The 13,469-nt window shown below is 41.8% G+C and overlaps 1 protein-coding gene across 1 annotated transcript in view; it reads right to left on the bottom strand.

Moving 5' to 3' along the window:
• Window positions 1-8,949, bottom strand: part of LOC110488472 (dolichyl-diphosphooligosaccharide--protein glycosyltransferase subunit STT3B) — a 95,267-nt gene extending 86,318 nt beyond the window's left edge. Inside the window, exon 1 of the mRNA XM_036970671.1 lies at window positions 8,470-8,949. Coding sequence (XP_036826566.1) covers window positions 8,470-8,747 — 278 coding nt within the window. The 5' untranslated portion in view covers window positions 8,748-8,949. The remainder of the gene's footprint in view (window positions 1-8,469) is intronic.
• Between the last annotated feature and the right edge of the window lie 4,520 nt (window positions 8,950-13,469).

Genomic DNA, 13,469 nt, shown 5'->3' on the forward strand with positions numbered 1-13,469 from the left:
ATATTTGCATAATCTTTGTGAATGAAAGATAGCCGTGAGGGTTATCAAATCAGGATCAACTCCTCAAGCTCATTAATGATAGAAATGTTCATATTTCAAGATGGCAGAAAATCCAGTCACTTTGCAATGACAAGGAGTGGAATGTTAGCTAAAGATACTGGTACTTCGGCTAGAATGTCTTTGCTGTAACCAAGAAGCTTGACATCTAGCAAGTTGGCAAACCAAATGCAAAGCTATAGCCCTGAGCTGGATATCATTTGACACATCTTAGATTTCTTATAGTTACGGTGGCGGTTTTTGCCCCCAACCCAAAAACAGTATTGAAAATCATACCGTCGGTATTTCAAAGAGAAACCATGGCCTAACCTTCACAATAATCCTTGCATTCACAGTCCGTTGATCAACCTTAAAACTCAAAACAGCAGCCTAAGGCCTTCCACTAGCAAGTTTGTAAGAAGTTACAGAATAGCTGTAGGCTAATATGAAAATGGATGAAAGACTGAAACAAAACACGCTTAAGCGCTCAGCTTTTTTAACTTCTCAGCCAAGATAGATTAAACACTTGATCTTATTAAAAGCAGCTCTGCTCTAACTAGGCAACCCCATCGGCCTTCCAAGAAATTCAATATTAATCTTATAACTTCAGAAAATAACTCCCACTGGATTCCCAGCCCAATGAAGAAAAAAAGTAAAAATTCAAAAACATATGCCAATTAGTTTTTTGGACAATTGATTTTCTTTGACCCCTCCACTACCTCCTCCAGCCTGGTTGAATGGCTGTAGACAACTTTTTTTTTCTCTTCTTCCTTCCCCCTCGCTCCATGAAGGTGCGCTCTCCCACAGCGAAACTGCTGACTCTTGTCAGTAAGTGAAGGTGCCCTTCTGCCCCCACCGACCGATGGCTGTCAGAACTTCTAGCACAATCAGGCCTCCGCCCATCAAGTCCATCCCAGAGAGATGAGCAATATCCCGGATAAAAACGCAAACGCAGTTGACACTTTTTTTTATTTTTTTAAAGCTGTTGTGGATGTCAAATCCACCGCAAGGTTAATTATTCAGCACTGCGAGAATACTAACCATCCTCTCAGGGAGCAACGGGAGAATGAAATCCTATCGCCTGGCAACGAGGGACTTGCGTTTTGTTGTACATCAGCAGATTAGGTCCCTTAGATTCTGACCATCATTCATGCCCTAGATTCTTGCAGTTTCTCTTCACCGGGATGTAAAGGCCAAAGCGAGGTGGAGGCAAAAGTTGAAGCGTAACATTGACAAGCCAGGCGTGCACTCACACTACCGAAACTAAGCAATCATTCTGAGAGGATCTCACCTAGGACGGCATATCGGCCAGGACCTGATCTTAATTTATAGACAAAATCAGAAGAGATTCCATATCAAAATGATACCATGCCAGGTTGGAGAGGATTGGCCCATTGTCCATTTGACACAACATTAGAACATAGGCCTCAGAGCCAGAACCTTGGTTGACTGCTGTTGAATAGTTAATGAAGTCAGACACATCCAACCTTCGAAGACATTTTTTTTTTTTTTGACGAAGTGCCATAGCCTACAGCGCTCAACACCCCGCGCATCTAGCAATGAGCTGCTCAAGCATCAAAAAGGACAGATGGAAAGAGAGGTAGAACATTTAAATAGACAAAGTTAGCAAAACAATTGCTTATAAAGCCCCTTTTTACATCAGCAGATATCACAAAGTGCTATACAGAAACCCAGCCTAATCATTAGCAAACACTCCAGCTATTAGGTAAAGTGGATCTACATAAAAATAAAAAAGACAACAAAAATCTGAAAATGACTGTAGGTCTATTTAAAATAGTTTTGGAAGTAATTCAACATTTTCGTTATGGTCTTCAACCATAACCGTCAGTAACACTGTTATTCAATTACGTCACAGCCCTACCTGTGGGTAGGAAGACTACACACACACACACACACAGAGACAGAGAGAGCGGGAGAAAGAACTGACCGGGGAGCACAGCAATTGTGAGCCGTTTAAAATGGCAGTTAAAAGTCCAGCAAGTGTGTGTAGGGAGACGATGTAAAAGAAAAACAAGCCTGGGGATTTCTTGGCAGAATACTCCCATACATGTTTTGCAAGCGATACGTTTTATCCCATTGCACTAGGTCAGTAACCCCCCCCCCCCCAACCGCATAAATTAACCCGAACAGCCACACAGAGACCTCTAAAAGTCTACAGCTTCATCTCCCTCACCCCATGATGCTGGTCTTCTCCAGGCTGACACTGATATTTAAGGCCACTTGTGCTTAGAGATAAGCAATCAATCAGATTAACAAATACTTCAGCGCACAGTTGTCCTCCATCGCGGCAAAATTGCATGGCAGCTGGGCTGTTGACAGGAAGAGGCTCTCGTTAGGCAGCCTCCGCAGCACACTTTCAGAATCACACCATTAGGTACGCCTATGTATATTTAAATTTGTATAGCAATGGGGGGGGGGGGGGGGGGGGGGAGGACGTCAGCGATTGCCAATTCCGTGCAATTAACTCAACCACAACCCCCATCCCGGCTGTGCATAGCGTCAACCATCCTCATGAACTGCAATGAGGGTCGTATGGATGGGAGGACCTTGTTGCTGTCTGTAGCCAAGAACGACTCCAAAAAACCCGTTCTAACACTAGTCGCATTCGTAACAAAAATAAAAACAGCAAGAGGCTTACTAAATGAGACAGAAGTTGAGGTAGAAATCAACAAAAACAGGAATGCATGTGCTTTGTAGTGAGTTGCCAGATTCCGCAGTGTATATGTGAATGGAATAACCCAAAAACAAACAAATGTTTATATGCCAGCAGAGCTTTTTGTGTTCCCCGATGGCTCCCCTGAGCTCTAAGCTCCTTCCTGCCAGCTCAGCGCCTACGCGTGCTGCCACAACCGCATACGTCAGCAAATTCTCCTCACCCAACGCCCCTGCCCATGGGTACATGGAGGTTAATTATGAGCCTAGCATCAAGGGCCATGATTGAAGACAATAGGAAAATAAAGTGGTGTATTTGGTCATTACCTCTGTATTGGGTGTGTGATATGAATTTGGTTATGCCTGGGACTGGAGTCTAACGGAAGCCAGAACAGCGCCTTCGGCATTGGAAATGTGCTTCACAGAAACACACAGCGATCTCACAAAGCTGCCCGTCTTCAATTCAGGAGTGTAGTCCAATAAAAGGTTCCTTTTCACATGTCAATTCAATGATCATCAGGATGAATCTGTGATTTTTATTCAATGAGTCACTTCCAAGAGGTTGGGTAGAGTGATCCAATGCGAAGAACACTAAAGATTCTGAAGCGGTAAAGATTCTTTCAACATGAGCACTCACTATCCAGTGTTTAAATGACGCTTTTAATCACACACAAAAAAAAAAAAATCTATCTCCTTGGTTAATTACCCATTTCTTGAGGTATATGCAATTCTGGCCTCTGGCTGCATTTGATGATGTAGGCTAAACTCAACTGGAACTCAAGAGCCACAGCTCCGGTAGGCCTAAATTCATTGCCGGGCATCAAATCAAGCCTCCTGCCCTGTGCTCCAAACAATGCATTATAGGGATTCTGAACATTTGTTGTACAAAGTTTGCCACCCACTGCAGTTAAATCGGGCACTGCATATTTCATTACCTGTTGGACAGATGGCTGCGGCGGAGATGCTGCAAGGAATAAAACGTAGGTTTTGGGATACTCTTCAGCCAAGCCTCTATTCGATGCATCTATCAGAATCAGATCCTCACCACATAACGCATTAGAGTAACTGTTCACGGGGAGTTGCACTCTCCCTGCTTCAAGCAATTTGCTTTGATACATGTACGATGGGGGGGGGGGGGAACACATTGATGACTAAGCCAATAATGAGATCGAATAGCTTGACGAAACAACTCCATTTGGCATATTGTCTGCTGCCGAGGGGGACCTTGAAAACAGGTTCTACCTAGACAGCTCAGAGGCCATTAAAATTGCATGATACATTTGTATAAAGAAAATGTTGTGCGTTAGGCTGTGTCATATAAGAAATGTGAGCACCAGGGTGCATCTTTATTTATGACTTATGATGCAATGGGGGATCACTAAACACCGTCAACGGAGTGATTTAGAGGACATCTGAAAAGTAGCATCGCTGTTGGCCTTTGTCGCATATTTCAAAGAGAAAAGGTAGATAGAAGGGTGATCTAAAGGCTACTCTTTGTAATACCAATTATCACTGATGACTTCTGCCGCTCTCACTGCAGCTGGCCTATACACCAACATGAGATTGCTAGAGTGCTCAGAAAGCATTGCTTCAGTTTAATCCACCTATGAGATCTTCATTCTGGAGGGTAATGAAAGGGTAAAGCTGTGGCCTAAGGCCCGAGTGATTCACCCATATAACCTGGGCACATCTGTCCTGGCAGAAGAGGGATTGCCGCCTGGCAATAGAGGTGTCATTTCCCCAAAAAGTGTGTGTTGGCCATCGCTTGGACTGCAACCTTGTGGTTTGAGTTTCAGTAGGCTCAATGACGCGCTTGCAATCCCCTCAGTCAGTCAATGCAGCATCTTGACAAGTGAGATGTGCTGTAATTGTTTAAATGATCCAAGGGATGTTTTGGCAGCTGCAATCAATAAAAACATGACACGAGCTTCTAGACGAAACATGACACTGATTGACGTGGCCTGGTGTTTGAAAACGGTAGCCTATGGACCAGATAAGGCAAATAAAATTGACTATACTATATCTGAAATAACCTGGTCTTAGAGAGCAGGGATGAAGATAACATTCTTGTCATGCCACTCACTGTTCCATCACAAACAATGTTTGCATATTTCAATATTAGCTTGGCACGCTGCTGACAAATCCAATCTCCGCATTCCGTTCTCGCTGTCGAGTAAAATGCTCTTGGTGATGTATCGATCACAAGCATTTGGATGCCACATTTTTTTTTTTAATATATATATATATATATATATATATATATATATATATATATATATAAATAAAATGTGGCATCCAAATGCTTGTGATATACACACACACAGTGCCTTGCGAAAGTATTCGGCCCCCTTGAACTTTGCGACCTTTTGCCACATTTCAGGCTTCAAACATAAAGATATAAAAATGTATTTTTTTGTGAAGAATCAACAACAAGTGGGACACAATCATGAAGTGGAACGACATTTATTGGATATTTCAAACTTTTTTAACAAATCAAAAACTGAAAAATTGGGCGTGCAAAATTATTCAGCCCCCTTAAGTTAATACTTTGTAGCGCCACCTGGAGAGCATTTGTGAACAGCAGTTTTCAGTTCTTTCCACAGATTCTCGATTGGATTCAGGTCTGGACTTTGACTTGGCCATTCTAACACCTGGATATGTTTATTTTTGAACCATTCCATTGTAGATTTTGCTTTATGTTTTGGATCATTGTCTTGTTGGAAGACAAATCTCCGTCCCAGGTCTTTTGCAGACTCCATCAGGTTCTTCCAGAATGGTCCTGTATTTGGCTCCATCCATCTTCCCATCAATTTTAACCATCTTCCCTGTCCCTGCTGAAGAAAAGCAGGCCCAAACCATGATGCTGCCACCACCATGTTTGACAGTGGGGATGGTGTGTTCAGCTGTGTTGCTTTTACGCCAAACATAACGTTTTGCATTGTTGCCAAAAAGTTCAATTTTGGTTTCATCTACCCAGAGCACCTTCTTCCACATGTTTGGTGTGTCTCCCAGGTGGCTTGTGGCAAACTTTAAACGACACTTTTTATGGATATCTTTAAGAAATGGCTTTCTTGCCACTCTTCCATAAAGGCCAGATTTGTGCAATATACGACTGATTGTTGTCCTATGGACAGAGTCTCCCACCTCAGCTGTAGATCTCTGCAGTTCATCCAGAGTGATCATGGGCCTCTTGGCTGCATCTCTGATCAGTCTTCTCCTTGTATGAGCTGAAAGTTTAGAGGGACGGCCAGGTCTTGGTAGATTTGCAGTGGTCTGATACTCCTTCCATTTCAATATTATCGCTTGCACAGTGCTCCTTGGGATGTTTAAAGCTTGGGAAATCTTTTTGTATCCAAATCCGGCTTTAAACTTCTTCACAACAGTATCTCGGACCTGCCTGGTGTGTTCCTTGTTCTTCATGATGCTATCTGCGCTTTTAACGGACCTCTGAGACTATCACAGTGCAGGTGCATTTATACGGAGACTTGACTACACACAGGTGGATTGTATTTATCATCATTAGTCATTTAGGTCAACATTGGATCATTCAGAGATCTTCACTGAACTTCTGGAGAGAGTTTGCTGCACTGAAAGTAAAGGGGCTGAATAATTTTGCACGCCCAATTTTTCAGTTTTTGATTTGTTAAAAAAGTTTGAAATATCCAATAAATGTCGTTCCACTTCATGATTGTGTCCCACTTGTTGTTGATTCTTCACAAAAAAATACAGTTTTATATCTTTATGTTTGAAGCCTGAAATGTGGCAAAAGGTCGCAAAGTTCAAGGGGGCCGAATACTTTCGCAAGGCACTGTGTGTGTGTGTGTATATATATATATTTATGTATTTTTTAAACAGAACAAGGCTCAACACAAACTTGATGTCATGCAAGATAATTGATTTGAGGAAAACTCTGAATGAACCCTCTAAGAATAGCAAGAGGGTTACAAAAAAAGCTGCTGCTTCAAATAAGACATCCGGAAGAGCTTGATAGATGGGTTAATAATCTTCCCACCGTCCTCAGGTTACCTAGTAAACCACACAGCTAGCTAACCATTTACCATGGAGAGGCTGGGGAACCATGTGACCACCCAAGGTAGTCCGTCAGGCAGCATATCAGACATATGCCAAAACAATGCAATCCTGTTACATTGGACTTGTCCCAAATGGCACCCTTTTCCCGATATAGTGCACTACTTTTGACCAGGGCCCATAGGGTGTCATTCGGGGCTCACCACAATTCTGCATTGAGTCTCCTTGTAATTTTGCTGAGGAAGTCCTCTGGAGCTATACTTGAAGGTAGTTGATACATACAACACACACATAGGTCTAGGCAAAGTCTGGTACTTAGTGTGGGAGAGGAATAATGGTAGTTGTGTGAAAAGTGCAACATTAGCCCAGGGTCTACCAATTATCCTTGCTTGTTAACATAGCATACAGGCAAATACCCATAGACTCCAAGTCACTGTCCTTACATTGGCTTGCGAAACTACCTCTAACTTCCTTCATACTGGACACAGACAAAAATGGTATCCACAAGTGCATCTGACTCTGGGGAAGTAAATACAGGGCTCATTGCCAAAATCCCTTTAAAAGAGAAGTGCACACTAACACTGCCTAGGCAGAGTAACATGCACTTAATCTAAGGTAATGCATTAACTCAGACGTTTCACTTCAGTAGGGGCATTATTGCACATTGTGCAATCATGTACACTACTAACCAATACTTAATGGTGCCACTACAGGAACAACAGTGTGGGTTATTAGCCTATACTCAACATGAAATAAAAGCACATCAGCTGTGGTTTTTGAATGGGACACTGCAATGCTGATAAAAAAAAAAATGGCAGGGCAGGCAGCCGTTTGGACAGATAGGATTATTCTGCTATTGTGTGTAGAGATACAAAGAACAAACCGAGGGGGGACACCCCCTGGCTTCCGGATTTTAATCCTGCTGTCATAAAATGTGTCACGTTAACTTGATTTGTATTATAAATTGGCAGTGCCCACATATTCAAGCTGGCCAGTGGCCACATATTCATGTTAGGAGGCCAATAAATTTGTAAAGAGCTGTACTTGCATGTATATGCTAAAGTATCGATAATTACCACAAACGTCGGATGTTTTGAGGCTATAAATAAAACTCTAAAAACCTGAGACGCAGATCAACATAGTTGGCAATGTTGTACCCAAAGTGAGAAGTGGCACTGACTGTCCTCTTGGAGCCACGATAACCTCGACTTTGACTAGGATACCCGACTTTGATGAGTGAGTGAATAAAATAATGAGTGAATGAATGACAAGAAAGTTAAAGTTCTAGGCCTATTCCTCGAGGAAATGTCCAGGAAGTTCTGACTTCAGGACATGGCTTGCCTAGCTAATTCAGCTGGCTAACAATCTGTCAGCTTATTCATCACACTGAGCAAATTGTTGATTTGCAGGTTGTCCCGTGTTAGCTATATAACGTTAGCTGGTTCGTTATTAGCTAGCTCATAATTTTTCAAAGACGGTCCGGGGGAAAGCAGGGAAAGTTTTTACAACCGGGAAGTTGTGCGCCATGAAAGTTGGCTACAAAAACAGCATTATGAGGTCAGGGAGACACCGATCACGAGACATTACCATACAGTCAATGAAGCTAGGCATCAACCCATCTAGAACAGCAGCAAACATGACTCCGCTTCTGGCTAGCAATCCTATTGACTAACGCAACCAACGTTAGCTTTGGCTCGCTAGCTAATACTGCAGTTTGCTAACGTTACTTACCATGGATCGAACTCGTGGATGATGCTCTCGAACCGGATCACTGCAAAAAGTCTAGAACTGAAGCCTGCCAACCAGGCCAGAAAAAGAATAGTAAACGAGAGTAAGGACTGCCACCCCGCTGGCTGTGCCAGTCCGCCAGAGAGGCCTCCTTTCCCCCCTCCACCCACGGCGTTGGGTCGGCTGTTACCATGCACCGATCCTCCGGCATTCGGAGACGCTTTGTGCTTGCCGTCCGTGGCTGTGTGCTGCTCCGCCATATTCTGCGTGGTTTGCGGCATCGGTCGCGTTTGAAAGAGTAGTGAGCACCCTCCTGTCACGCTCCCCTATCTCCCGCTATTCCCGTACAGCGCCCAAGGTTTTTTGACGTGGTTTAGTCTCCTTATCTTCACTGTGTCCACCGGCTTTTTTTAATTCACATTCGTCAGTGACAACCACCATTACATCGCACACGCTCTTGTAAAATGTAATCAGATGGGAGGGAATGGGCGGGACAATAGAAAACCCTGACAGCCTCTCACAGAACGACAGGTACAACAAGGCGGAGCCAAAGACTGCTGAGCGGTTGGATATTCAAAAACCAATCCCGCGCAAGTACTATGATAACAGACCGATTTGATTACCAATGGAATATCAGAACCTACGTAAGAACGTTGAAAACCCTGGAAATGTATTTTTTTTTATTTTTATTATTCATATTACAAAAATCAACTTACATTGTTACATCAAACACGTCTAACAAAACAAAACACAGGTATTAACAAGAAAATACTCAAACATACAAAAAATATCAATAAAATCATTTAAAAAATAAACAATTTTAGTGCAATTGTATTCACTCCGAAAAAAACGAATTCAAATGATTCAGGAAGGTGTTAATATAGTTGTTGTTTACTAGGGATAATATCTTAACAAGATAATTAAATTCAATCAAAACAAATGTGTAATTTTGGGATAGAATTTTTGAATTTTTGTTTATGTATGAAGTATTTGGCAACAATAATTTAAAAAAATCACAAACATGGAACCATGGAAATGTATTTTTTTTATTTTATTAAATAGCGAAACATAAACAGAACAGACAGAGGGATTCCACAAAAAAATAAGAGAACAAAAAAGACAAAAACAAAAAATCCACATTATATCAATTCAAATACAGACATGTAAGCGAATATTTTTTTTTTGCATTTTGTTTTGTATACTTTTTAATGACTCTAAATAGTTGTCCAAATCAGATTTTAAAAAATAAGAAAAGGGGCCTTTTCTTAATAAATTTTGATTTGTGTATGATCATTTTTCCTAATAAAATTAAGAGATTTATGACATACTCACGTTCAATTGCGGAATCAGTGTGGTATATGTCAAACTTAGAATTGTCAAAGGTTGTACGCATTTTGTGGCCAAGATATTATATTATCAGTCCAGAACACTTCACTATGTAAACAATGACATAATAAATGTTCAATAGATTCAGTTTCTAGTTCACAAAAACTGCATTCACTGGTAACGTCAGGTATATATTTAGAAAACAAGCCATTACACGAATAGAATCTATGGATAATCTTAAAGGAGATCTCCTTTACTTTATTGATCACCATAAATGTGTGTGGAGTGAGCCGAGCATGGCGCCAGTTTACATCAAACGATGAAGCCCAACAAAATATCAAAGAGGGAATAGACTTCCTGTAGAAAATATCCCTTAATAAACGATTGTTGAATTTCGTATCTAGTAGACCTATGCCATTCACCTGGATATCGCTTACAATAGGAGATATTCCAAAATATGCATTATTCTGAAGTAAAGTTTTTATCCCACTGATAGGATAGGTTAGGTTAAAAGGAATGGAATGGGTTGTCTTGTCTTGTAGACAAGCGAGAGACCGTAAGATTGTGAAGATGAATCATTTTTAATGTGAAGTGATATTTCTATTGCCCTTGGATGTTCTCTGCTGGGGCATGGGTATTAATGAAGATCAAATCAAATTGTATTGGCCACATACACATGTTTAGCAGATGTTATTGCTGGTGTAGTGAAATGCTTGTGTTTCTAGCTCCAACAGTGCAGTGATATCTAACAATTTCACAACAATACACACAATACATACAAATCTTAAGTAAATAAATGGAATTAAAAATATATAAATATTTGGACAAGCAATGTCGGAGCGGCATAGATTAAAATACAATAGAATAGAACACAGTATATACATATGAGATGAGTAATGGAAAATATGTAAGCACTATTAAAGTGACTTGTGTTCCATTATTAAAGTGGCCAGTGAATTTAAGTCCACTGGCCATGTGTTCTCATCACTATCTGTCCGCCAGCAAAGACATCATTGTGTAACTTAGGTATACAGTGCATTTGGAAAGTATTCAGACCCCTTGACTTTTTCCAAGCTTTGTTACGTTCCAGCCTTATTCTAAAATGGATTGAATAGTTTTCCTCATCAATCTACACACAATACCCCATAATGACAAAGAAAAAACAGGTTTTTAGACATTTTTGCAAACGTATTAAAATGAATAAACTGAAATAACACATTTACATAACTATTCAGACCCAGCGATTACAGCCTTGAGTTTTCTTGGGTATGACGCTACAAGCTTGGCACACCTGTATTTGGGGAGTTTCTTGATTTCTTCTCTGCAGATCCTCTCAAGCTCTGTCGGGTTGGATGGGGTGCGTTGCTGCACAGCTATTTCCAGGTCTCTCCAGAGATGTTCGATCGGGTTCAAGTCCGGGCTCTAGCTGGGCCACTAAAGGACATTCAGAGACTCCCTAAGCCACTCCTGCATTGTCTTGGCTGTGTACTTAGGGTCATTTTATTTTACCTTTATTTAACTAGGCAAGTCAGTTAAGACCAAATTCTTATTTACAATGAGGGCCTACCAAAAGGCAAAAGGCCTCCTGCGTGGACGGGGGCTGGGATTAAAAATATCAAATATAAAACAAAACACACATCACGACAAGAGAGACACCACAACACTACATAAAGAGAGACCTAAGACAACAACAAAGTATGGCAGCAACACAACATGACAACAACATGGTAGCAACACGGCATGGCAGCAGCACAACATGGTACAAACATTATTGGGCACAGACAACAGCAAAAAGGTAGAAGCAAGAATACATCAAGCGAAGCAGACACAACTGTCAGTAAGAGTGTCCATGATTGAGTCTTTGAATGAAGAGATGGAGATAAAATTGTCCAGTTTGAGTGTTTGTTGCAGCTCGTTCCAGTCGCTAGCTGCAGCGAACTGAAAAGACGAGCGACCCAGAGATGTGTGTGCTTTGGGGACCTTTAACAGAATGTGACTGGCAGAAGGGGTTTTGTGTGTGGAGGATGAGGGCTGCAGTAGATATCTCAGATACGGGGAGAGTAAGGCCTAAGAGAGTTTTATAAATAAGCAACAACCCGTCTTGCGACGGGTATACAGAGATGACCAGTTTACAGAGGAGTATAGAGTGCGGTGATGTGTCCTATTAGGAGCATTGATGGCAAATCTGATGGCCGAATGATAATGTCCATCTAGCTGCTCGAGAGCACCCTTACCTTCCGATCTATAAATTACATCTCCGTAATCTAGCATGGGTAGGATGGTCATCTGAATCAGGGTTAATTTGGCAGATGGGGTGAAAGAGGAGTGACTACGATAGAAGAAGCCAAGTAAAGATTTAACTTTAGCCTGCAGCTTTGATATGTGCTCAGAGAAGGACAGTGTACCATCTAGCCATACTCCCAAGTACTTGAATGAGGTGACTGCCTCAAGCGCTAAACCCTCAGAAGTAGTAATCACATCGGTGGGGAGAGGGGCATTCTCATTGTCCTGTTGGAAGGGGAACCTTCGCCCTAGTCTGAGATCCTGAGTGCTTTGGAGCATGTTTTCATCAAAGATCTCTCTGTACTTTGCTCTGTTCATCTTCACCTCAATCCCTCCCAGTCCCTAACGCTAAAAAACATCCATACAGCATGATGCTGCCACCACCATGCCTCACCGTATGGATGATGCCAGGTTTCCTCCAGACGGGATGCTTGGCATTCAGGCCAAAGAGTTCTTGGTTTCATCAGACGAGAGAATCTTGTTTCCAATGGTCTGAGAGTCCTTTAGGTGCCTTTTGGCAAACTCAAGTGGGCTGTCATGTGCCTTTTACTGAGGAGTCGCTTCCGTCTGGCCGCTCTACCATAAAAGCCTGATTGGTGGAGTGCTGCAGAGATGGTTGTCCTTCTGGTAGATTCTCCCATCTCCACAGAAGAACTCTGGAGCTCTATCAGAGTGACCATCAGGTTCTTGGCCACCTCCCTGACCAAGGCCCTTCTCCCCAGATTGCTCAGTTTGGCTGGGTGGCCAGCTCTAGGAAGAGTCTTGGTGGTTCCAAACTTCTTCCATTATAGAATGACGGAGGCCACTGTGCTGTTGGGGACCTGCAATGCTGCAGAAATGTTTTGGTACCCTTCACTAGATCTGTGCCTCCACACAATCCTGTCTCTGAGCTTTACAGACAATTCCTTTGACCTCATGCCTTGGTTTTTGCTCTGACATGCACTGTCTACTGTGGGACCTTATATAGTCAGGTGTGTGCCTTTCCAAATCATGTCCAATCAATTGAATTTACCACAGGTGGACTCCAAGTTGTAGAAACATCTCAAGAATGATCAATGGAAACAGGATGCACCTGCACTCAATTTCGAGTCTCTTACGAAGGGTCTGAATACTTATGTAAATGGGGTATTTCTGTTTAAAAATTTTATACATTTGCAAACCTTTCTATAAAAACCTGTTATTGGGTATTGTGTGTAGATTGATGAGGAACCAAATGTATTTCATCAATTTTAGAATAAGGCTGTAACGTAACAAAACGTGGGAAAATCGGAATAGTTTCCGAATGCACTGTAGCTCTCTGGATAGTACAGTTTACAGTTTTTATTCTACACTTTTTACACAAGGAGGCATCAACAGAGAAAATGGGTGAGTTTCTTTAATTGAGTGTGATACGA

Source organism: Oncorhynchus mykiss, chromosome 32, assembly GCF_013265735.2.
Source record: "Oncorhynchus mykiss isolate Arlee chromosome 32, USDA_OmykA_1.1, whole genome shotgun sequence".
Lineage (NCBI taxonomy): Eukaryota > Metazoa > Chordata > Actinopteri > Salmoniformes > Salmonidae > Oncorhynchus > Oncorhynchus mykiss.